Source organism: Acinonyx jubatus, chromosome A3 (assembly GCF_027475565.1).
Source record: "Acinonyx jubatus isolate Ajub_Pintada_27869175 chromosome A3, VMU_Ajub_asm_v1.0, whole genome shotgun sequence".
Lineage (NCBI taxonomy): Eukaryota > Metazoa > Chordata > Mammalia > Carnivora > Felidae > Acinonyx > Acinonyx jubatus.
The window spans coordinates 137,302,886-137,328,070 of NC_069388.1; the positions used below are offsets into that span (position 1 = coordinate 137,302,886).

Consider the following 25,185-nt stretch of genomic DNA (forward strand, 5'->3'; position numbering starts at 1 on the left):
AGACCTGAAGGGGCCGGGGGGTCCGTGCAGACAGGCCCTGTAGGCGGCTCCTGGGGGAGGCCCACAGGACAATCACACGCACACCCTCGGCTGTGGGACTAAAGCCACGTCAGGAAAACCGTATCTGCTAATACACACGCTCTCGTCTTGAAAAGGCTCCTGGGGAGAGCAGGCTGGTCCCCGGGCTCTGGCAGGGTCTCGGTGATCGACCTCGGGCCAACGAGCCACAACACACAGTAACTGTCCACCAAGGCTTGCCCGTCACCTGCCCCACTACCCCTGGGGACCGGGCTGGACCGGGTCTTGGTGGAAGAGGTGAGCCCGTGAACAGGACTCTCGACTACCACGGCTCCTTCCACAGCCATGTGACACCTCGCTCGTAAACCACAACCACGACGCCATCACAAGTTTTATTTCCCACTCCTTGATTCTGAACTCTACTGATTAAGAGGTCTGGACGTTCGGGAGGAATCATGCTGACCCTAAGGCATCTAGTGAAATCTCTGTGTGGTGCTGGCTGATTCCAGTGTGCCGTGGGGTTGAGAACCACCTCCCCCCGCAACTTTCCAACTCAGGAGTGAGAGAGGATTGTCATTAAGTTATCTCTACCTGTCTGTCAACCTACCCATCACCCATCTCTCTCACCTACCTATCTGCTTCTATCATGGAATCTTCCACCAATCACCTACCATCTATCTATCTATCTATCTATCTATCACCTGTTATTTATCTACAACCTATCATCTATCTAATCTAATCACGTCCGTCCATCCATCCACCCATCCATGCACCCATCCATCCGTCTGTCTGTCTGTCGTCCATGCATTTTAGCCTGTCTCTCCATCCAGCTCTAACGCTCCTTCCCACAAGACGGGAAGGCTGCTGGAATCTTCTGTCAGTTCACGGCAACAGAGCTTCAGGGCAGGTCCTCATGGGAGCAGGACAGAGCACACTGTAACCCCCAACCCCTGAAGAGAATATGTGGGGGGTCGCATGAGGAGGCAGAGGGCGACGCCCCTGGGACGGGGTGACAGGCATCTCAAGGGCTCAGTGTCTCTCCCAGGAGCTGAGAGCGACGCAGGATCGGGTGGCTCGCCGCCAGCAGGGGTGCAGCTTTCGCTCCCCCGTCAGACCACACTCAACCTTGAAGGTGGAGGCCTTGTTCCGCATGATCCGATGCCATAGTATCAGGCGTAAGAGACGTCCCATGCATATTTGTCATGGGTGACCTGGGGGAAGCGAGCGTCCGCTCTCAGGGAAACCCTTCTGTCCTGGCTCACCCCTGGGGCAGACTGTGGTGGCACAGCCGGGACAAGGGACCCGCCACCCCGTTTTCTTTGTTTTGTCCTCAACATGTAGTTGACTTTATTTCTGTGGGTTACGTTCAAACCCACCTGAACTTAGAAACTGTCGCGAGGCCTCCGTGAGAACAAAAGTCCTACCGATGGCTGAAATATGCACAAAAAGGACTAATTTCAACTTAAATAGGAGGCTCTGGAAATAAGTTAGCGAATTTTTACTGATTACGGCAATTTTCGTCCGTGTGTTTGCAGCACCTGAGAACTCAGTCTGCTACGTGAGACCACAAGTAACATCCTATCACAAATCGGAGAGGTCTTCTACGGTTTCTGGCCCCGTTGCGGAAAAATGAAACCCATCACGCGGTCCAGACAGCACAGACCCTGCTCCAGCCCTTGACTGCCGTGAGCTCTGCCTGCACACCCACCACGGCTCCCGCTCCTCACTGACCCGCGTGGCCGGGGACCCGCTGCGTGAGCAGTCGCCTCCTCTCCAGGCACCTCCTAGCTCCGAAGGCAGGTGTCAGGCTCTGACTTTCCGTTTTCTCGGGTGACGGGTCTCAGAACGCGCCCAACGCACACACGTGCCCAAGGACACTTACTCCCTGCCACGGCAGTTCTGATGACAGACGTCGACGTGGAAAAAATACACAGTGTATTAAAAAGAGGGAAAGTTGCAGGTTTATTCCCACAGATGCATTACGTGGAAATAAACAGACTTCTGTCCCCATCACGTATCAGAACTCTTCCAAAGCTTGGGCAGAATGCGGGTGATTACGAATCATTTTGTGGATCCTTTGTGTTGAGCAAACCCGACATTTGTCCTTTTAGAATTAACTGAAGCTAGAATTCACTCTTAAAGGCAAGCGTGTGAGACTATGATTTCTGAGGTCTTCACAAATTTAATATTTTTATGGACTTTATGAACCTGAACAATGGAATCTGTCTCATTAGCAGTGTTGCAATCATGTGTTTTGTGTCACCTAAGAAGGTAGACGTGGGGGTCCTGGGAGTGCTCAGGCAGTTGAGCGTCTGACTCCTGATTTTTGCTCAGGTCATGATCTCAGGGTTGGTGGGTTCAAGTCCCACGTGGGGCTCTGTGCTGACCGTGTGGAGCCTGCGTGGGATTCTCCTGCCCTCTCCCTCAGCCCCTCTCCCTGACATACTCTCCCTGAAATAAAAAAGGAGGTAGACGTATAATCTGATAGTGAGATTTTAAAAGTACATTTGTGCCAAATATTAGAATATCTCTGTTTACAAGGCGTGCACCTCGTTTACTCAAGAATTGGTTTCTTGGATGAATGCTGGGCCGAGGAGGGGTCACTGTGCTGCACAAGGCCCCCCCGAGTCATGGGCTTCTTCACCCTAACAAAACAAAGCTTTGCAGAGAACGTCCCTTGAGACCAAGAAACACGTTTATCCCCAGTGTGAGTGCCTTCCCCACACCTGGCACAGGTCCAGGGCCCCGAGCGAGGAGGGGGGACGGCGAACAACTCTTCACGGGCTGAGATTACTGGGGACTCTGTGCCAGTGTCGTTGAAGTTCAGGGGGAACGCATCAGCAGACTTTCTGCCCTACGTGAGCCAGGAGGTAGCTTCTTGGAAAGATAAACACTGACGGATGGACGCACGCCGACCCTTCCCAGGGACAGTAATACAGTATGCTTGGTTCCCTGTAACGTGCAGGGTAAAGTCCCTGTGGGGGGCGCCGACACCTCTGGGGGAGGCGTTCCCTCCCGCCTCGCCCCCCAGTGACCACCCCTGCTCTGCACTTGACTGCACCACCCACCCATCCCCCACCTTCTCGGTTTCAAGAGCCAGCTTAAACACCTCCCCACCTTGGTGCCGTCCTGGCCGCACATAGGGCACGTGAGCACATAGGGCTTCTCCGTGCCCAACTTCACGTGGATGTTCATTTCACCCCTGCTGGCATCCTGCACCTGACCTGACCTGGACAAAGTCCTCTCCCACAGAAGGAAGGCTGGGGCACGTGCGTGTTGACAAGCCTTTGTCCCAGACAGTCACCAGGTGCGTGCGTCATGGGACATCCTGCCCGGTCTGCCCACGTTACACACCAGCGTGCTCCAGCAAGCCAGAGGTCCTCACTGCCCCGGGGGCTGGGTCCACACTCCCCGAACTCAGTCCCCCAGTTGGAATAGGAGCAGTTCCTTCCACCCTGCTCAGCCCGTGAGGACCCGTCACACAGCGTACGGGACGCGCCTCGCTGCCACGCTGGGCCTTTCACGCAGGTCCTCTGGGAGCACCCTCACTAAGTTTTCTAAGCTTTCCTTCCAATTCCGGAGCTCTGTGTCTAGGAACGCACTCAGTGAAATACAACTTAGAGAAAAAAATCGTTACAATAGAAGAATACAAATAAGAAACGAGGCACACTCACCACTTCCTCATGGGTCGCGTGTTCTACGTTAATGCCGTTAACCTGAGTAGACAACAAATTGAGAGCTGAAAATTGTGAGGATGATCACTGATTACTGTCACTTTAAAATAAACAACAGGGCGGAGGCTCAAGTTTAAAATACTGACCTGTAGGACAGCGTCTCCGACGAACAACATCCCTGTCTGGTCGGCTGCAGGGTTGCAAAAGTGGCAACAGTATTAAGAAAAATTGAGGTCATCACTCTTTTTAGGGCCCCGTTTAAGCTCAGTGTCCACAGCAACTGCAATGGCTTATGTGTGTGCCCATGTGTGTGCGTGTGTGCCCACACATGTGGGTGAACACAGGTACATGTGTGCACACGTGTGGGCTGTGAGTGAGCACGTGTGTGGGATGTGTGTGCACACGTGTGGGGTGAACACACACGTGGGAATGTGTGCAGGGGGCACATACGTGTGTGGTGTGTGTGCGACACGCAGGGGTGTGCAAGTGTGAGTGTGCGTGGGTGTGCGCGGGCCTGTGGTGTGCAGTATGTGTGTGAGCGTGGGTGCCTGTGCAGGTGTGCAGGTGTGTGTGGGTGTGCGTGCGAGGGCCCGTGCAGGTGTGGGAAGTGCCAGCACAAGGGGGTAGGCAGGTCCCGCCCATCAAGCTGAGCACGTTAAGGGAGTTCCTCCCCAGACACACAAGAGCCCTTTAATACGGAAAGAAGTTCATTACGTTCATGGAAAGTCGGCTTCCCGGTTTTCGTCAAGTCGGCACAGGCCATGAAGCAGGAAACCCAGAAACTCTTTAGCATTTCCACTCTTTCTTGGGGACAAATTTACACGGACGGTTTTAATTAAAGAGACCGTGCGGAGACCGGAGGCTCGCGGTGCCGTCCGCATTACCACTCCGGTCCCCAGACGCAGAGACGGCTTCCAGGAAGACTGACGCACCTGCCCCAAATAGAAGCTGCTGCGGTTTCCTGCCTTCATGCGGACTGGTTTTAATTTTTAAGTCTTTGGTTAAATATTGGAAGCCAGAGAGTACGCTATTCTCTAAACATTGCAATTCTCTTCATGCTCCCTGTACGTATTTAAGGTGAGTTGTTAATATTACTTCTGGTCATTGTAATGATATTAAACTTTGTTGAAAATGAAACACAGCCCACATCACTAAACGTAATGGTACTGATCTCGGCTAGCTAACAGGGTTCTCACTTCCACGGCAGCTTTGCCCACAAAAGCTGCGTGACCCACCCACTGGTGTGACCAATGTCCCTGTCTCTGTCTCCCGGTCTCTCTCCCGCTCTCCTTCTTCCTTCCTGCACCCCCTCCAGCTCTGAGCTGGGGGCAGAGAACAGGACAATGCTGGCTTCAGGGGCTCAAAGTCTAGCAGGTGAAAACCCACACAGGGCAACAGAAGGATTACTGACTACTGGCTATACAGATTCTTTGTAAAATGTGCACAGTAGAGTCCCCACCTAAACACAGCCCTGACCCAGCACGAGAGGTGTGCATGGCATTTGAAAAACCCCAGGTGCAGGACACTTAACTTTGTGGGTGCAGTGGGGGCCTCAGAAAACCTAGAACACAGACACCAGAGTTCCCCTTGCAGCTGAACGGTAAAAGGGAGAGCATGCGAGCGAGGGGTCCCTCCACGCTCGGTCGGGTGGAACGGGGTGAGGCAAGCCGGACCGAGGAGGGGGCTGCGGGGGCCAGCGGCCACGGTGTGTGAGGCCCTGAACACCATGTTACAGGAGGGACAGAATTTCAGGATGCCGCATCCTTCAGAGCAGGGCTAAGCCTCTCGACACCTCCCTCCGTGATTCGCGCATACTTGTCCTCCACTGAATTTCAGTGAATGATACTTTCATCCCATGTCGCTCTGGAAAAATGGCATCTATGTGAAAGGTGAACTCAGGTAGTAAGGAATTCGACCTTATCTGAATTTTTCTTTTTTGGTTCCAGACATTCAGATGTGAAGTCTTAAAAGTTTGAACAGTGAGGTCTTTATTTGCGAAATCATACAAATCTATTTAATAGATGTTAACATATATTTACATATGGAGATATAATCGTTTCATGTGCATGTATGATCTCTGTCTTTGCTGTGTCTGTGCCTGAAACCCACGGAGTCCCAGCCCCACCTGGCCCATCTGAACTCCTGGTTCTCAGCCCTCAGAACAGATGCCTGAACCCTCCACCTCCTTGCTCCCACCACCCCCTTTCCATTCCTGGGACCAGCCCCTCTCCAGCTGTGGGACCAGCCATACAACTGAGCCAGCCCCTTGACTCTACTGGGGCCAGGCTGTCTCTCATGATCAGAACGACTTCCTCCCCGTGCACCTGTCACTGTACTCTCGCATGAAGCCTTCTACCGCCTCTCAGCTCTCTCTGTTCACACGGACCAACAAAGGGCCTCTGGTGGCGGCTCAGTCTGTGGTCAGGCCTCCCCGAAGATGCTGTCTAGCTCCTGCTCCCTCAACACGGTGTGTGTCCCCATCCCTGCTCGGGCACCGACCGTCTGTTCCCAAGCCCACATCGCCACCAAGTCACTGCTCCTTTGTGGAGACAAACTATGGCCTTTGATGCTGACTTCTGCTCGATTACCTGCTGTTAAAACTTAACTATGCTTGTCTTCACTTTTATGAGAAAGGAAAAGGACAATAATAAGAGTTATTTGTTAAAATTGAACAACCAATAACAAAAAAGTGACAGTGTCAGCAGTTGTTAAAAGTAACCTTGATACCTTGGATTGCTGTATAACCCACGCTGATGTCTCAGAAATACCGCCCCCAACTCTCTCTCTCTCTCTCTCTCTCTCTCTCTCTCTCTCTCTCTCTCACACACACACACACACACACACACACACACACACACACAGGCTCTGCAGAATCCCCAAGTGACTGTAGAATCACAGGGAAGACTGATCACCTTCAGTAATTTGGATCTGATTTTCTGAAAATAAACCCCTGTCCAGAACACCCCCCATTCCTGGCAATTCTGCAGGAAGCGCAGGGTGCAACAAGGTGCGACAGGGCCCTCAGGGTGCGACAGGGTCCCTTAGGGTGCGGCAGCGTCCCACAGGGTGTGACAAGGCCCCGCAGGGTGAGACAGGGCCCCGCAGGGTGCGACAGGGTCCCACAGGGTGCGACAGGGTCCCACGGGGTGCAACAGGGCCCCCAGAGTTTGACAGGGTCCCTTAGGGTGCAACAGGGTCCCACAGGGTGCGACAAGGCCCCCGCAGGGTGCGACAAGGTCCCGCAGGGTATGACAAGGCCCCCGCAGGGTGTGACAGGATCCCACAGAGCTTCAGCATTTCTCACCCAGAGGATGAGTCCACTTCTATTATCTGTTTCAGGTTCTGTTTATTTCGACAGCTTTAAAATCATGCCGGTCATCGGTTTGTTTCCAGTAAACAAGAGGAGGCACGGAAACGCTCTTCATCTGACTCTCTCCACCCCTAACTCGGTCCACGATTGGCCCCGGGGCCTCCTCCCCCATAGGGCCAGCTCTCTGGACACGGGAAGTAGACTGGGGTTTGGTGAAAGAACCGGGGGGAGGCGAGTGTGGCGAGAAATTCTGCTCCCACTCTGCACTCAGCCGCCCCAAGCGGGAGGGGCGTCTCAGGCTGTGTGCGCACAACTCCCGTCGGGTGCAGCCTAACCCATCTCAGAGTGGGGTCTACCGAGATCCACGGACCCCCAGAAGGGGTCAGGGGCTGACCTGCTATCGCCGTGGGCACGTGGGCCTGCGTGTCTGGACCTCGTTCTATACGCTGAAGGCGGGCTCCCCCACGGAACCGACAGGAAGGTGGGGGCCCCGCGGGCACCTCTGCTGGTTCAGGGGCAGTGAGACGGGAGCCCAGCACACGGGCCCCGGGTCTGAGCGGTGTCACTGCAAGGCTGCGGCACCCTGAATCAGTCACGTCTACAAGAATGGAGCTCAGACTCTTCCCTCTGCTTCCTGAGGCGGCTGGCGCTCAGCTCCCCGGGCACCTGTCACACATTCCCTGGGCGTGCAAGGCGGCAGGGGTCTCGAAGGGCTCAACATCGGCTACAGATTCAGGAGATAGTGTCGACCGGAAGCAGGGAAGGGGGAGGGGGAAGTTTTAACATGCAATCAGCTAAACTGATGAAATATCGCGGATGTGCAAATAAATCAATCGCAAATCTATACGGTGATGACATACTCATGGCAGTGAGACGCCAGATGCAAGTGAAAATTCTAGAGAAGGCTGGAAATCAGGGGCCCTGGGGACCCACAGCTGCACCCACGCAGCTCAGACACCCTGAGGTCTAAGGACCCCAAGGCCGCAGCTTCAGAAGCTCGGCCCCTGCAGGCTGGAGAGCTGGGCAGGCAGCAGCCCCGCCTCACCTCTGCTTCCCCTCAGAGAAATCCCCACACGTGGCTGCAGAAATGCTGTCCTGTGTCACGTGCGAACATCTGCACGAATAGCATGGCGTGTCTGCTCCCAGTCTGACACTCAGCGGGGCCTTATGAGAACCCACATTTCGCCCAGGACACTTACTTGCTTTTAACAACGGAAGTTTCGCGTGAAAGACCCTGGCTCTCATCCCTTTCGCCCTTCCTAACGCACAAGCTCCTCTCTTTCCCTCCCTCTTGTTGAAATTTTCTGGGTAGTTTCGAGAGGGCCCACGTGTCTCCCGAACACGGGCCTCAAACCAGCCACCGGCCGGGCCTGCCCAGGCGCCCCCCGAAACGTTGCCGTGATACCCGGACTTGCTCCACGGCCGGGAACGGACCGGGTCTCCGAGCGCGTCCGGCAGCGGTGGCGGAAGAACTAGATGTGGGACAGCCCAGGTTTGCGACGGGGCCGCCCCCGCCCCCGGGCGTGGCCTCAGCGGACAGGCCCGGGAGCGCCTCCTCCCGCGGGGCCTTGGCGAGCGGCGGCGGCGGCGGCGGCGGCGGCGGGGGCTGCACCGCAGCAGCGGGAGGAGCCCGTCGGGGTGACAGCTGCCAGCCGTCCAGCGCCTCCCTGTGCTCACTGTCTGCACGCGGCACGAAGCTCCGCGCTTCATTTCCGCCACATCGAGAGGCTCCTTGTGAACGTCGTTCTTCTCCCCCTTAATCCGGCACAATACGAACCGGGGAGCCACGCTGCTTTCGCTTTTCCAAAAGCGTCAATGTTCTCAGGGTCTCTGTGTGACTCCACACACGCACAACCACGGTGGTGCTGGCGCGTCTGCGACAGAGCGTCTGAGACGCCGGTAGGCGAGGGGGTGGGGTCTGCACCCCAAGAAGGGTGGGGGAAGCCCGGCGAGGCAGAGCTGCGGTGGGAACGAGGCTGAGGCACGATGCGCGGGGTCAGTGGGTGACCAAGGCCAGCAACACGCAAAGGGCTGAATTTCTGCCCGGCGTTTACGGTTTTGTGACCGGACGGGGTCACTGGATACTCCTGGGCAAGGGCACAGAAGCGCCACACAGAGAATTAAGCGTCAAGTTCAAAGGATGCGGCCACACTCACCACACCTGCATGCTCAGCGTGAACACCTCACCCACGCAGAACTCCTTGCTGGCTCTGTGACAACTCCCTCCGAGTCCTGCCGCCTACGGCTGGTTCAGGTTTTTTCTTTTTATTTATTTATTTATTTTTTCGAGAGACAGAGCGTGAGTGGGGGAGGGGCAGACACAGAGAGAGACACAGAACCCAAAGCAGGCTCCAGGCTCCAAGCTGTCAGCACAGAGCCCGACGCGGGGCTCGAACTCACAGACTGTGAGATCATGACCTGAGCCGAAGTCGGAAGCTCAACCGACTGAGCCACCCAGGCGCCCCACTGGTTTAGGTTTTGAAGTGGAATTCTGGGTGATGACATCACTCAGCCACCCTGAGGGGCCCGCACGTCCGCATCCTGGGCAGGGGTGAGCAGGTGTGGACAGGTGGGCCTGGGGAGGTGCACTCAACACCGCCAGGGAGTAGACACGCAGGAGCGCACCCCTGAGACTGATCTCAGGCAGAACTGCGTCCCCGCACAACAGGCTAGCTCAGCTCAGAGCACACAACACGACATAACTCCACGTGACACACCTCCTCTGTGCTGGGAGAGGAAAACCAAACATGCCCCTCCCCCCAGTTCTGAGCAATTTCTGTAGGGTGTCTATTACCTACCAGGTGTGGGCACAAACTAGGAAGATACCCTCGCCTGCTAAATACCTCTCTCCTCACTGGCGGGATCAACGGGGCAGCTTGAGCTGCACGAGACTGCGATGCCCTCTCTGCAGCCCTGGACTCGAGAAACCAGGGTCGGGCCCGTCAGCACCCCACGCGGCAGAGGCCGCTGGTCAGCCTGCGGCTCCCACGGGATGTGCTGCTCTCCTCAAGGAAAGAGTGAACGCCCCTCACCGCACCCACCGACAGAGGGTCTGTGGTGCCCCTGGTGGCCTCTGGGGTAACCCGGGGACCCGGCTGGTCCAGCTTCCCCGCCTGTCCTGTGAAATCTTAGCGCACCTGCTGCGGAGGCCCGACTTCCGGTGCCGGGCCAGAACTCCGCGTTGATCACTTCACAGCAAGGAGAGCAAAGCCCCACCAGGACGAATGACCTCCTCAGGTTACGCTTCGAGTCTCCGGAGCCAGCTCTCCTCAAAGGTCATCCTACGCCCACCACCCACGGAGCCCCAGAGTCGTGCAGTTTGCTCACATCCTTCAGACGGGGTCGAGCACAGCTGACCCTGAGTGTTAACTGGCTACCGCGAATCGGCTCTAAGCCACACCTTCCGAGGTAGTTAGTTACCTTCAGCTTATGAAGCTTGATCTCTTGTTGGTTATGTCCGCGTTCTGTGTATGCGCACGCGCACGTATCCGTAACTCTACACAGAACAGGCTCACACATATGCATACACGTGTACGCACACAAACAGTGCAACTTCCATGTATGTACTCAAGTACTGATCTAGTTTTCCTCCAGGCTGAGGTCCTGTGCTGCACACCTCCATGTCTCGGGGTCTGGAAAGGAACCAGCACCCAGGATGCATTTAGGAAATACAGGAAGTTGTAAGGAAAGGGCATACGCGGATCTGCAGAAGGGCGGCACTGGACCCTAGTGTCCTGGGTCTAGGGTTCTTCACTATTTCCATTGACCCCTGTATTCCTTTGTGTGATCATTAAATAATAAGTAAATAAAAGGCCACAAGTGTATGGGCGCTTTCTGTTTAAGTTTGAGACGTTTCTTCACAAGGTAAATGCAGCATCAGTTTCAGACACTGAAATCACAAGAGACTTAAGGACATGTACTCACTAGTTAGTCATCACTAACCCGAAGTTTAACTGCTATGAAATGCTGGCGTTTTGTCACTTAAGGAAGGAAAACTCTACTACATTATTTCTAAGATTTTTTTTTCCAGTTGGTAACCACTTATGGCTTGTTAATTATTAACCAATGGAGTCATAAGTCACAGTTGTAGTTAAAACCACGTATTTTAGGAAATTCGTGTGTGAAACATAATACAGTAAATTAGGGAACATTTCCATGCGAATCCAGAGCCTCTAGAAGGAAGTGTTTTCTAGCGCACCTGTAAGAGGCCCGACAGCTGCCCTACCGGCTCTCCTTGTCTCCACTTCCTTGAACATCCCTGCCCCCAGACCTCATCTGCCAGCGGGAAAGGGCTCCTCGGCAGCTACGGATTCCACTCTTGGCGCAGACGCAAGCACACAGGCTGGAAGCCAGCTATGAGCTTCATCAGCAGAAGAACACAAGAAAAGCAGCATGAGAAAGTGGCATATAGCTGGAAAGGGTCCAAGGAAAAGAGCCCAATGGTGTGGCCCAAAAGGACTCATCAAGGTTTGAAAGAGCAGAGCTAATGTACATACAAGGCCCTTTGTGTCCAGGGAAAGGAAGCTGCTGAAGGCACCGTTGCTGACAAAACGCAAGCGCCCCCCCCCCCCATACTTGCCCAGCCCCGAGTCACCTCCCCCACGACAGGTGCACCTGCTCACACTGCTTCGGAGAGCCCGGTGTTTCCTTCTGGTGAGAGGAGGCCCTGCGCTCCCCTGAACTCGGGCTGAAGAGAGCTGACCAAAAGACATGCCGCAAGCTCATTCCCTCGGCCTTTCCGAGGGTGACTTGGGTGCAGTCCCAGTTAGTGGGTGGGGACGATGCCGGAAAGCATTCTTCTTGCAGGAAAAGACGGCCCTTCCTGGAGGTGGCCTTCGCCAACTCTCTTCTGCCCCACCCGGAAAGAGGGTTACTGCCTTGAAAGGCAGCCATTCTGTAAACGTGGAACAGGTAATGAGGCGAAGCCCAAGTTGGTAGGGACGGCCCCGTGGAAGGACGGGGAGATGCCGGGGCCTGGACCGCCGGCTTCTTGTTGAGTCAGAAAAGCAGACCCTATCCCCTCAGGCCACTGGACATTTAGGGTATTTCACAACCAAAGACACCCCTACCTGGATGTGAATCCACGGATTTTCAGGGCAATTTCTCACGACGACCTCAGAGACTCACCACGTGGGCCACACCCTGGCTTTTCCGTTTGCCAGCCGTGTGTCTCTGGACAATCTTTTTAGTGTACTTGTGCCTCAGCGTTCTCCCTGCACCACAAGGGTGGTCACGAAAGTCCCTCTCTGACAGGGTGCTGAATGCCCAGACACAGAAAGCATTAAGTAAAATTCATATTTTTCTTTGCACTACGATCCGCTCCTGCCGTTATTTATCTGTGTCCCTGTGGGTGACCTGGCTTCCCCAGCATGAGGCACACTCCAGGAGGGCACGAAGTAGGTATGTCTTCACTGCCCCCTGCAGCGAGGGGGAGCTCAGTGTAGCAGCAGGTCCCCGAGAGTGAGCGAGAGCCTGTGATCCTACAGGCCAAGTGAGCTGCCCCTGTTCACGAGGTCTGAAGTTACCAAACAGAAATTTCTAATAATAACTTGAAGGGCTTCAGGAATTGAAGGAATGTTAAATGTCCAAGGAAAGATATTTTTAAGACTTTACTTACTAGGTATATAGTATTAATAAATATCCCCAAGCAAAATAAACACTTGTACCTTTTCCTCGTGATGTGAGCAGACATCATGGACTCACCGGGCCTCTGAGCTCAGAGCCTCAGCCTGACTGGAGGCCGCAGGTTACCGCGGTCTGCCGGGGTCCCTCCCAGGAGGCCTGGGCACCGAGGTGTGCGGGGAGAGCCTCTGGGTGCGTCCTGAGCCCCAGAGGGACTTCATGCGCTCGCAGGAGGTGGGAAAGCTCTTCCTGAAGAAATAAAGGAGCCAGAGGGTAACCCGGCCCCTCGGCCTCCGGACCCCTCTCAGGACCCCTCCTTTCACACCCCAGGTGCTCAGGCAGCCGCTCCTCCCCATGGAGGTTAAGTTCTTAGAAAATCACCCTAATTCAAATGCTTCTTTTGTTCTAATTCCCCAACCCGTTCCGAGCACCCTTAAGCATGCACCTGCCACGGGGCGTGGATCCCCACCCCCACCCACATTTCCAGCATCTGCTGATCCCCGTGTCTGCTGTGTCATGTTACCAAATGCCGTCAGATGCTGCTGAAGCTAAAGATACAGAGACTCCAGCAGGAGTCCCCGTGGTGTCTCTGTAAAATCGCGCCTGGGCTCCCCTTCAAAGCACCTGAGAGGCTGGCGGCTGCCCCCACGTTCACCAAGACGTCCGAGAGCGCGGTCCCTCCTGCTCACTTCCTGCAGCAGCCGGGTGGTGGGTCTTTAACGTGAACAGACATTATAATGCTGCGTTTGGAAAGTCCGCAAACCACCTTCTCGCTGGTAAATACAACCCAAGCTCCTTCCTTGGACTTCACACCCTGAACACCCGGCCACCTGCCCCTTCCGGCGTGTCTCTGCCTCTTCCAGCAAAACGACGCCTGTGTCTCCACCTCTTCCGGCGTGATGACCACTGTCTCCGCCTCTTCTGGCCTGACGACCACCATGTCTCCTCCTCTCCACGTGCACCACGCTCCCGCCGAGGCGACCCGGGCTACGCTCTTCCATTTCTCGCCAATATCTGCTGAACATCACCCGCGGGAGGACTTTCTCATACCACGTCGCACAAAACCCTCCCTCACGTCCGTCATCACACGGCCTAGTTTCCTACACAGCGGAACCTATGGCCGCGGCCTGAACATACCTTATTCATCTTGTTGCCTGACGATTTTGATGTGATGGCGGGCACATCACCGCTGAATGCCCAGAACAGAGACTCTTCCGAAGACATGATTTGTTGAACGTGGCTGCACAAATGCACAGATGAACGACAGCCTGAGCTGACGTTCCCCTTTGACCTTACAGTTTATAGCCGCCTCGCTCCTGAACGTGAAGCCAGGTGCACATCACGTTCCCAGTGGGACTGAGGCTGCCGACGATCCCTCAACATCTAGGCCTTCCTTGTGGGCAAGTGACACCTGCCACATCGGGGAGGTACCCAGGCCATGTGGGGGTGCGGCCGTCTCACCAGGGCCAGTCAGTGACCCCTTCCCACCACTCACCTGGAGTCTCCCGTATCCAGGAGCCAATCCTGACTTGACTGCTGGACTGGGAACCAGTTCGCGGGTGTGCTGGCTGCCATGTGCGTCTCCAGGTCGCCTGGACCCGGGGCTCCAGCACACGGGGCCCCACACTTTCACCCGACACCAGAGGCACATGGCAGCTGGGCACAGATTTCCAGCAGCCAAGGGCGTCCCTGCCCGTAAAACAATGGTCCTGTGCCATACTCTGAGGTGAGTGGCGTTACACCGAGCCTGGGTGTCTAAAAGCTCACAGTCGGTTGAGCATTTATGCAGACTTTACAAAGAGCTCAGGGTGTGGGATATGCACTCGGTGAAAAGGGAAGCAACAGGTCTGGAACGCAGGCCGACAGTAGTAGGGTGGGGGCGACCGTCTTCGTGTCTGAGAAGAGGCCTGAGCTACTGAGGCCGACTGAGGCAGGACCACACTGATGGAGTGCAGGGACAGGTGACCCAATGGATGGGGACAGGGCCCTGGCTATCAGCTCACCAGCCACCGATGCCAGGATGGAGGCAGCCTGAGAAGACAGGAAGCTTCTTTGACCCCTGCAGGGACTCTGCTCAGGAGGCAACTGCACATTCTGGCTGCAGGACCAGTAGGAAGTGGGGGAATCTACTGGCCCAGCTGCCTCGGGGGCCCCGGCTCGGAGATGGGAGGTACTGGGGTGACTGGCCACCTTTCTCAAAACTGCAGCCTCGATTCACGGTGGCGCTCTCTGCACATGGCCTTCACCTGTTTGTCCCTCCACAGAGAATGGAGGTTTTCCCTCTAACTTAAGCATAAAAGCTTTTTCTGATTTTCATCTGCTGGTTAATCCTACTTCCTCTCCTCTGACACACTCATATCCACAAATGAAAACCTACACTAGTAGAAAAGACGGGGTGTTTGCAACATCACAGAAACACATCGAGCTGTCCTCCTTCCATCACCAATCAGCCCACCCCGTGTGCCACATGGCACAGAAGGAACCAGACAGATGGCCCAGTCCAGGTAGGGACAGTCCCTTGCACAGACGCACTAGGTTCTGGAAGCATCTGGGCTCTATGGTATCACCAGAAGTACAACAGGAACGCTCCAGTCTGGAGGGATGACGGTTTTGAAATCTTTGAAAACGTCAACAAGAGTGACCCACATGATGCAGAGACCAGTGCAGCCCTCCTGCTACCTACAGATTTCATCAAAACCACACTTCCTACAGAACCGAAATCCTCGTGTTAGGAAGGCGTATGCAGGAGAGCCACGCACTGGCCACAATTCACAGGCTGGTCTCCTCGAATGCCCTGAGTCTCAGCCTCGGTCCTGATGAAACACTACCCACCTGTTGTAACCTTGCTCAACAAGGGGAGAAATGTAACACTGTTGTTGAACCGATGACTCAATGCCCTTTGGGTGGAAATGGTCTTTTTGCAGATGCAAATGTGTGGTTAAAATCTCTCTTCTCTGCATGAATGAGTCAAGGTTGTTGTGGGGAATTCACATTCCGTGTAGACATGGACTCCAGCCACAGGTCCACGCCACAGCCCCTGCGCACACGCACCTGCGGAGCACGCGGTGGTGGGGTCCCAGGCCGAGGCCGGCCGCCTCTCCCACAACCACTGGGCCGCCACGTGCTCTGACACGGGGCTGGGGCTGCAGTCGGGGAGAAGGAGGGGACACGTCTCCACTGTTCAAGAGCCCAGTACTCACCCCTGCTCTGTTTTCACCGCCTCGGACCCCTTCCCCCACACGGGTCGCTGCCTCCCCTCCTCCTCCAGCAGGGGGACAAACAGCCCCTGAGCCTCAGGGGGACCGGCACCCACAGGCAGAGTGGAGGCGGCCGCACGGAGGGCCTGCTGGGACACCGGAATGGTCCCTGCCATCTAACTACGTGACTGTACTACAACCATCTCCCACCGTTCAGCACTGGACGGTGAGGCCGCAAACCTCACATCCACTCCCACTCCCGCTCCCGGTGACCTGAGTCAGTGGCAGCTGCGGGGCGACCATCCCCCCCCAAGCCTGACACCATCCAACCGCGTCCCCGACGGCCATCCCGGCCTCCCCACCAAGCCGCTCCCAGAGGGCGGGACGCGAGTTTTGTCACAGACCTCCATGAGCATCATGACTGCCGACGCCAGGACCATGTGTCCTCGGGCATCACACTGCTGAGAAGACCCTGTGGTCTGGCCCTGAACGTGTCTCCAGAGGCTGCCCTGATGGCCACAGGGGAATCAGTATCTCTCTTAAGGGCTTGCGGCCTCCGAGGACATGAAAAAGGCAGAGCCGTGTCAGGGGTAATGTAGGGGCAACAACAAAACAAAACGGCCGCTAAACAACCCAGCACACAAACAGGTGCTTATTTTTATCGTTTCCAATAACACACTATCTCACAAACTGCCGTGGGCATACATGTCCTGGCCGCGTTACCTGCGTGGCCTCTGAATATCTTTGATATGACGACAGGGACCCTGTGCTCGGCGCCTCCCTGGAAGACAGGCAGAGAGAAGGTTCCGTCACGATCAGCACAGACACACGCTCAGCAAGAAGGTCGCGAGGGAGGAATGCGTTCCTACCTTTACGCTCAGGCCCAAGCCGCCAACGGGCTGTCTGCGCAGCGTAACGGTTCTGTGCTTTAAAAAATTTTAGAAAACAAAGCAAGTTTAGGTTGAAATGCATGATCAGAGAGTAAATGCAAAATGCAGACATACGTTCATTTAAATTTAAGTAACTCTTTAAAATACACCTGCAGAGTGACACACGTTCACTTCCTGTCTGTAGTGTTACCTTGAGGAGCAGAGACCTGGATTAAAAACAGACACACAAGATCCAGGCCCTATTACGGCCGTTATTTAAACCCAAGGTGAATTCCGGCAAGCTGGCCGATCTTCCGGATCTTTCTCAAGGATCACAGGCCCCAGGAAATGGCCGTGCTCTCCCGATCTCAACCTATCTTCGAATCCGTTCTTCCCACCAGTCCCCAGCCTGGCTCCCTCCCCTGCTGCCTCTCCACCTGGCACAACCGCCTTCAGGCCCAGGCCCGTTCTCAGGTAGTCGGAGCTGACCCCTGAATGATCGATCACCATCTCCCGGTCCTTGGCTCACGGGGCCCAACCCCGCGTGAAGGCGCCAGGGGTGGCAACGAGCTGGAAGTGCAGCGGTGCCCGGAACCAGCAAGGCCTCCAAACCGCATACACGTTCAATCCCCAGCTCCTGTTCTGCTTGGTCTAAACTGACCAATCGTTTAACCAACTGCACCAGATCTGAGGGTGGAAGACAGGGGCCTGGGGTGGGAGGAAGGGGAGGGCCAGGCGCATCTGTGGCTCAGAAAGATCCCGTGGGAACAACGGCAACGACCCACGTTCTCTGTTCTGGAAGCAGAAGCATAGATGCTTTCACACCAAACGCAGAGCACCGTGAGCAGGGACAGGCCATCAGGAGTGTGCTCGCAGAGCGCCATGATCAGGGACAGGCCGTCAGGGGGCCGTGGAGAGCCGTGAGCAGGGACAGGCCATCAGGAGTGTGCTCGCGGAGTGCCATGATCAGGGACAGGCTGTCAGGGGGCCGTGGAGAGCCGTGAGCAGGGACAGGCCATCAGGAGTGTGCTTGCGGAGTGCCATGAGCAGGGACAGGCCGTCAGGGGGGTGTGGAGAGCCGTGAGCAGGAACAGGCCATCAGGCGTGTGCTCGCGGAGCACCGTGAGCAGGAACAGGCCATCAGGGGGGCCATGTGGGCTCCTGCCCAAGCCCAGGGCATGCCAGCCGCCAGCAATGGGCCACAGGGACTGCAGGGCCGAGGGGGAAGCCAGTGTTTACAACGTGTCTCTTGCACAACGTGTAAAATCCAAGAATGACTCCATTCTCAGGAGCGAATTCATCATAAGAAACCAGAGCCAACGTACCTCCTTTAGCGCACGCGTGGGAATCCGTTACCCATGTGGATATTAACGGCAACACTGTGTTCTGAGTGTCCTGTGGCTGCAGCATCTTCAGCTGGTGGCCGTTTGTATTATCACACGCAGAGAGAGAGCCGCGGGTCGGGGACGCTGGCTTCAGGGTAATGGATCGCACTGTCTCCGTGTCCCGCACTGCCCGCGAGGGGGTGACGGTAAAGAGCAGGCCCAGCTCACGCCCGTTGACAGACTCGCAGGGGCTCCTTCCGGGCCTTTCCAAGTACTTAGCTGAACGCTGGGAGCGCGTCTCATCCCTGCCAAGGGCAGACACACTCGGGACGTAAATCCCACGGTGCGTGGGGGTCTTCCGTGTGCAAAGTCTGGAGACAGCCAGCGACTCAGTGGGAAAGGCGGAGGGGACAGTTACCGGCTGCCTCATCATTCAGCCTGAGTCCCTGCCGCATGTGTGGCGACACCCAACGTGCCTCTGAGGGGAATATTCTAACCAAAGCCCAGAAAATAGGGTCATGTGATTCCACACCAGCCAGCAATCTCCACCGCACGGAATTTGTCAAACATTCAATCGTGTTTTCCAACTTTCGCCATTAATGCGAGCATTTGAACCTCACGGAGAGCAAGCGGATATATTTTAGAGAAAATATGTTTGGAAAAGTGCCAAGGGTGTTTCTGTTGAGACAGACTTTGCCAAATGACACTGTAAATCAGTCATTTTATTCACATATCGATCTCAGGAGGAAACTTCGAATAAAACTTCAGAAAATGATCACCTGAAGCAAAACGGGTTAATGCACACCAAAAATCTGGACTAATAGTCCCAACAGGTGAAAGCAGAAAAAATTTACGCACTGAGCCTCTTTACCGTTTGTTCAGGAGAACTTGAAGAGACTGTTATCTGTTATTAATCCAGAACACTATTTATTCAAGTATTTGCTCTACACAATCTGCTAAAATTTCCTTTTGGAGCAAACGTGCCCTGGTCACTTAACCCTCTGAGAAATTGAGTTTCTGTGTCTGGAAAGCGAGGATGATACTGTGTGTCCCACACAGAAAGTTGCTGTGGGCTGAACTGTTCCCCTCAAGTCCCTACGTGGAAGTCCCATCCCTGTGTGACTACATTTGGAGGTAGAGTGAGGTTGGAGGGGTCACGGGCTGGGCCCCAGACCATGGGACTGCTGTCCCCACAGGAGCAGGAAGAGGGGGGACCCCAGAGCCCTCTCTGCATGTGCTCAGAGGAAAGCCTGTGGAGGGCGCGGTGGGAAGAGGGCACCTGACCATCTGCATGGTTCTGCGTGGGCAGCCTGGGCCTGCGAAGACAGCCAGTGGAGAGAATTACGGGAAACCAGCAAGTGTCACAGAAACATCAGGATGTCAAGTCTCGTCATGAAAAACCTCTTCTTTCTGCTCTTCTAAACTCCCTCGCTGGAGCTTGTAAGATTCTCGCATTCAAAGCCGGGAGAAGGTTCAGCCAACCTGTGTTCTCACAATTGAAGATCATGTAACTACCTAGGTTCTAACACGAATGTAGCATTGTCGTATTTAACAATTTTGTTTTTCAAAACAAGATTTGTAAAAAGTTAGTGGATAGTTAAAAAGAATAGAAAACACAACTTGTACAGCTTTTAGCTGAAAACGTCCACACAGCAACCCAGCTAAGGCCCCTCCTGTGTCCTGATGCTTCACGAACTCACAGCCAGGCCACAGACACAAATTTCGAAAGCCCTTCTCTCAGCAGATGTGTAGACGGAAACTAGTGCTCTCAAAAGGCACTTTCTAATTCAACCAAAGCAGTCCTCTCTGACGAGCTCGCTCAGTGCACAACCGTGGGGCCAGTACCTCATCCATCGAGCCACGTTCTCCCCTTAACCATGTTTCTCTTCAGGGTTGGGGTGTGCTCACTTCCCAGAGCAATGAATTATGAATTCATTCAGATGTGAAGAGACTTGGGAGGACCAAGTTTGGAATCTAAGGTAACTCTTCAATGAACTCTTCCAACCGAAGCCAGCTGCACTTTTCACAAACATAAGAGATAAGGACCTTCAAAAATATTCTGCTTTATCATTAATTCCAAACTATGTTTTGACATTTACCTACTGCAGATTTATGGACCCAGAGAATTGAAAGCAAAAGGGAACCACAGAAAGGATATAAATGTAGGTGGATAAAAGCAGTAATAATGCATTTATTTTATCACAAACGAGCAATGATAGAATTGTGGGCATTGAGTATAGAATTTATCAGACATAGCCAGGACTTTGGCAGGCGTCATGGTAACAAATTCATCCATCTTGGGGAGTTTAATACAAGTTTAATTCTTTATTCCAAACTAAAATATCAGTTTGTTGATATTCCTCACAGCACTTGTTATGTGAGAAATAAACTTAATTTTTGAAAATGACTTTAACAAGTTCACTACCCACCCCCTCGCCCCCAGCTCCCCCCACTCCTGTGACGTCTTTCGGTCTCATAGCCTGGGTTTTGTGTCTGATACGTTGTTTAGCTGGTGCACGGAGATTCCAATGCCGGGTGTGTTTTCATCTTTATCTCGAGACAGCCCCTCTACTCAGGTCTGCTGGGTCACTTTTCGTGCCTTGTCCTTGTCCCACCTCCGTAGCCTCCTGTGCCGGAGGCATGCTACAAACTTGGTCGTTGCCGAGCCTGAGGTCCCCGAAGGTCAACGTCTGTTTTATTTCTGCCATCTGTTGCTTACAGTGGTTTCAAGTTCACCCATGAAGGACATGACTTTATGGTGGTTTCAAGTTCACTCATGAAGGACGTGACTTTCCAGCACTCCTGCTCCAAGCAGGGGAGAAAGTCAGCTGTCCTCTGACCTCTGGGCCCCGGGACTGCCTCCTGAGGTCTCATGCAGATGCAGCCAGGTCGTGGCAGGTGGGCCAACGCCAGCCCCAGGGGCTGGGAGCCTCCCCTCACACCAGCTTGGCAGCACCCCCCAGAACCGGGGATCCGTGTGTCCAAGAGCGTCCCCGGGTCACACCCTCACAGAGGAGCAGCTGAGACACTGCCCCGACCCCGTGACTAACTCCAGGAGCTTAGCTCTGTCGCTCTGAATCTTAGCATCCCAAATAGTAACACGAGGACACAGAATCCACTGAAGTACGTGCCAGCCGCAAATTCGCCGGGACTCAAGGTAGCGAATGCGATATAAATTTATTAAAATGTTCTCTTCATGCGGACCTTCCCAACCACGTTAATTTAAGCCACAAGCATAAACTTACAATTAGAGAAATGCAACGTGTCACGTGTACAGGGATGACTGTAAAATAAAACGATGTACACAAAACCCTGAAACACAAGAAAAAGCTAGGTCTCTCACGCTACAAGCACTCCCTCTCTTTAGGAGATAATGGGAAAATCCCAGGATTTGAAATATGCAAAACGCCATGTTGATCTCAACGGGAAGAAATATGAATGGAATAAGAATTTTCTGGTTTTAAACTCCGGTGATGAACCGGCAGATTTAAAAAATCCTCTGGTTTTATGGAAGAGTCAATGCAGTCCAGTCCTCCATCTTTTGTGATAAAAATAACACCCATCGTGAACTGACATTGCGGCGATTGCTTCGGCAGGGCCACGTCCACCCGTTGCCGTGTCTTGGACGCGCGCAATCCAGAAAGTGCGGCCAGAGGCGGGGACCCCACGCGGAGTCCGCCTGCGGGGTCGGGGGAGCCGGTTCCCGCCACTGCGCGGCTGGATCACCAAGCACGTGGCACGCACACTTCGCCCCCAGGTCAGAGCGCAAAAGGCGGCAACGGTCACCAGCACCATTTCCTGGGAAGAAAACGGACGTCGAGGAGAGAACTCCATGGGCCCGCTGCGCGTGCGGCCGCAGAACGACCCTGACGTCAGGTGCTCAGGGCGTCCCGGTCCCCGGGGCGGAGTCACACACGACAGCAATGACGTTTAATGGTAGGTTTAAGTCTTGTGGTCCTGCTGATAAGCTAGCTTCTGCTGGAATTTAGTATCTATACTGCGTGCCCGGTAAATAGGTGTCGCACCGAATCTGACACGTAAGTGTCACGTCCTGGCCACAGAGGCTCGGGGTTCGGCGACGTGTAAAACCCCGACTCGTTTCTTCTGTTGACCCTCCGTGGACCGACTAGACCTTCCCCTCCTGCCCTTCGGAATAAGCTTCAAGGGAATAATCGTCCTCGGCCAGGTGCGGCCTCCTTGGAAACGTCCAGTTCCACAGGCACGGTGAGAGCTCCCCAGAGGTGTTCTGGATCCCATTCCAAAATCAGCTGTGACCTTTGTTAAAAATAGTCTTCTCGCTCTCCAGACACATGACATATTCTCAGGCAAGATAGCTGTTATTTTTAGAACCAACTGAAGAATGCAGTGCTTCAGCCCCCCCGCAAACTAATGGGGCTGCACCCATTCTGCTCTGTGGCTGGGATACAGGAGTCTGATCTCAGGTTGCTGACTGGTTCCCCCGGAACCGCCCCCCAAACCATCCAGCACAGGGACACGTGTTTCTTCACCAGAACATCCACGATTTTGTAGGAGGAGAAGCGGGGAGCCCGCAGAGAACACCGGAAGTGGGGCCGGCAGACACAGTGGTCACAGACCCAAGCCCTGTGTGCCCCCCCACCCACTCTCCAGAGCGGGCGAGTTAGGGTCAGCCCTGTGGCCGTTCACAGCCCTCAGTGAATCACTGGAAACTATAAACATGAACTGACAGGTCCGAACACACACTCATTTATCCTAGGAAGGAACTGATCACTTTCATCAAGGACTTAACCTTAGGCCAAGAATCTGACATTATGAATAAAGAATGTAATTTATTTTTCCTGGACAACTGAGCACAGAAACACTGACTGTTTTTATTATAAGTTGTCAGGGATTCTCTGCAGGTTATAAAGCCACTCTGAAGAAGGATAATTTTTTAAACAGTTCCAAACTCTTTGCTAACCCTCTGCTCCCCAGTCCCATGCCACCAAGTACTCAGAACAGGTAGGGGACAGAAGGGGACAGTAGGCTGAATGAGGGGTTAGTGCATGGGCTGCAGGAAGGTGGACCCCAACGTCCAACCGGACCCTCGATTCAAGGGAGGAACAGCAGAAGGAACTGTCCTCCACCCCCATCACAGTCGCCTCACCTGTCCTGGATGGCAGGGAGCATCCAGAACAGGGGCAGTGACCTGAGAAAGGTGGGGCACAGAGGGACACTTCCAGTGGAAGCCACAAGCACTTCCGTTCTCAGGGCCACGTGTGTGTAAGACTCACACAGGAGCCCAGCATCGCTTCCGTGTGGGGACACGTCGGGCTCTCCCAGGGAAGACATCACACTGGCAGCATCTGCATCTCCTGGGAAACGCCGATTCGAGAGAAGTGGCCAGTTTACTTCATTTCCGATCAAAGGTCATGAGGACCCAGGCAATTGTGAACGTAAGAGCCCGCGCTCTCCCAACAGCCCTCCCCGGACTGGGGAAAAGGAATGACTTGGGGTATTATCAAATGCACAGAAAAAACTTATTTTCAGCTACATGATTCCTTGAGTCTGTCTCTGTTTTTGTAGCTCCTGGGTGGGTGCATTCAAAGGACAGAGCAGTGAGATGTAGATTGTATATGCATAGATTTATATAGTTCCAATTATGAGCCCACCAGAAGGAAAACAGGAAATTGGCTACAGTTTTAATATAGCACACTTAATACAGTATACTGTATATTAAATATATCGTGTGCAGTATACTATGTATTAAATATATCATGTGAAGCATACTATATATTAAATATATCATGTACGGTATACTGTATGTTAAACATATTGCATACAGTATGCTATATATTAAAATATCATTTACAGCATACTGTGTATTAAATATACCATATACAGTACACTGTGTATTAAATGTATCACGCACAGTATAGCGCATATTAAAATACATCATGTACAGTATACTGTATATTAAATATACCACATAGGGTAGCCCTGTTTGAGTTAAACTGAAACAAAAGCAGCCAAAATTATTCTTCCTCATCTTTATTCGACATTTTATTGCCTCTAATCAGTAAGTTTCTTGCCTTAAGAAAAGTTCATTTGTAAAAGACTGAAGCCAAAAGTGGCAGGGGCGCCTGTTTATGTCCCCAAACGCCAGGGACAGAGCTGACACCAGGCACCAGAAAATGGCCGCTGCACATGGTTCTAGACAGAGACCTCCCGGCTGAGGGTTCCGCCAGCAGACGACCTCTCGCACTATGTCCTTCCATTTCCAATGAGGTTGTGTCACGTTCCATCCCGTGGTGCGTGGGGCCATTTTCACATAAAGGTCCTTAAGGGAAACCCATCAGCAAAGAAATGGCGGGAGTCAGGGAGACAGTAAAGGGTTCCACCTGGAACCTGATGTCTGGGGACAGTTAATGGGGGAGGGGCTCTTCCTCAGCAAACAGCCCGAAGGAAATAGGAAAGCGGCCTCACCCAGTTAGGCCTTCCCAGCGCGTCCACACGACGCCCGGCGGCGGCGCAGGGCACTTACATGTGCGCCGCGGCTGCTCCCGCGGACACAGACCACGTCCTGTTTCTGAATCGTGAGGACCTCTCTCGTCAGCTTCAGGCGGACGTCGCAGGGGCTTCCAGACCCTTCGTGGTGCAGCAGGGCGAGGCCGGTTCTGGTCTGAGGGGGCAAAGCGGAAACAGGCCAAGGGCGTGAGCGCAGGGACCACGGCCCCTTGCCCACCAGCCCATGGGACACGCCTGCACTGACCACACAGGGCAGCACATCTGCCTCCCATCTGACCAGGGCTCCGGTGATTGGCCTAACACACGGGAAGTCTAAGTTTTGAATAACCGTTGCTGAACAGTTTTTACAGGATTTAAGTAAATATGTTTTTAAAAGAAAATTGGCCAGGATTTTCTTCAAAATATTGAAGTATTATTAGTATTTTATTTAAAGCAATTTTTTCTGCCTTTAGAAAGGCTTTTCTACTTTAACCAAAGCTATTTAAGTGAAAACCCTAACTTTAGAAAGATTCAGAGAATACTTGGATGAAGATTTGTTGTTGTAGGAAATGTGGAAAATAATCATTAAATGGACACCGACTTCATCGGAAGCACCAGGCGGGGCCCATGCACCGGGCTCCTCCAGGGTGGCCTCTGCTTCCGTGGGAGCCTGGGGACGAGGGGGGGGCTTCCTTCTGACACCAG

General features: G+C 53.9%; 1 protein-coding gene across 1 annotated transcript in view; it reads right to left on the reverse strand.

Annotated features, from left to right (window-relative positions):
* Positions 1–25,185, reverse strand: part of SNTG2 (syntrophin gamma 2) — a 170,091-nt gene that overhangs the window by 96,494 nt on the left and 48,412 nt on the right. The window contains exons 2-6 of the mRNA XM_027077761.2: positions 24,518–24,655; positions 16,691–16,747; positions 16,545–16,602; positions 3,839–3,882; positions 3,693–3,734 (exon numbers count right to left, since the gene is read on the reverse strand). Coding sequence (XP_026933562.1) covers positions 3,693–3,734; positions 3,839–3,882; positions 16,545–16,602; positions 16,691–16,747; positions 24,518–24,655 — 339 coding nt within the window. The remainder of the gene's footprint in view (positions 1–3,692; positions 3,735–3,838; positions 3,883–16,544; positions 16,603–16,690; positions 16,748–24,517; positions 24,656–25,185) is intronic.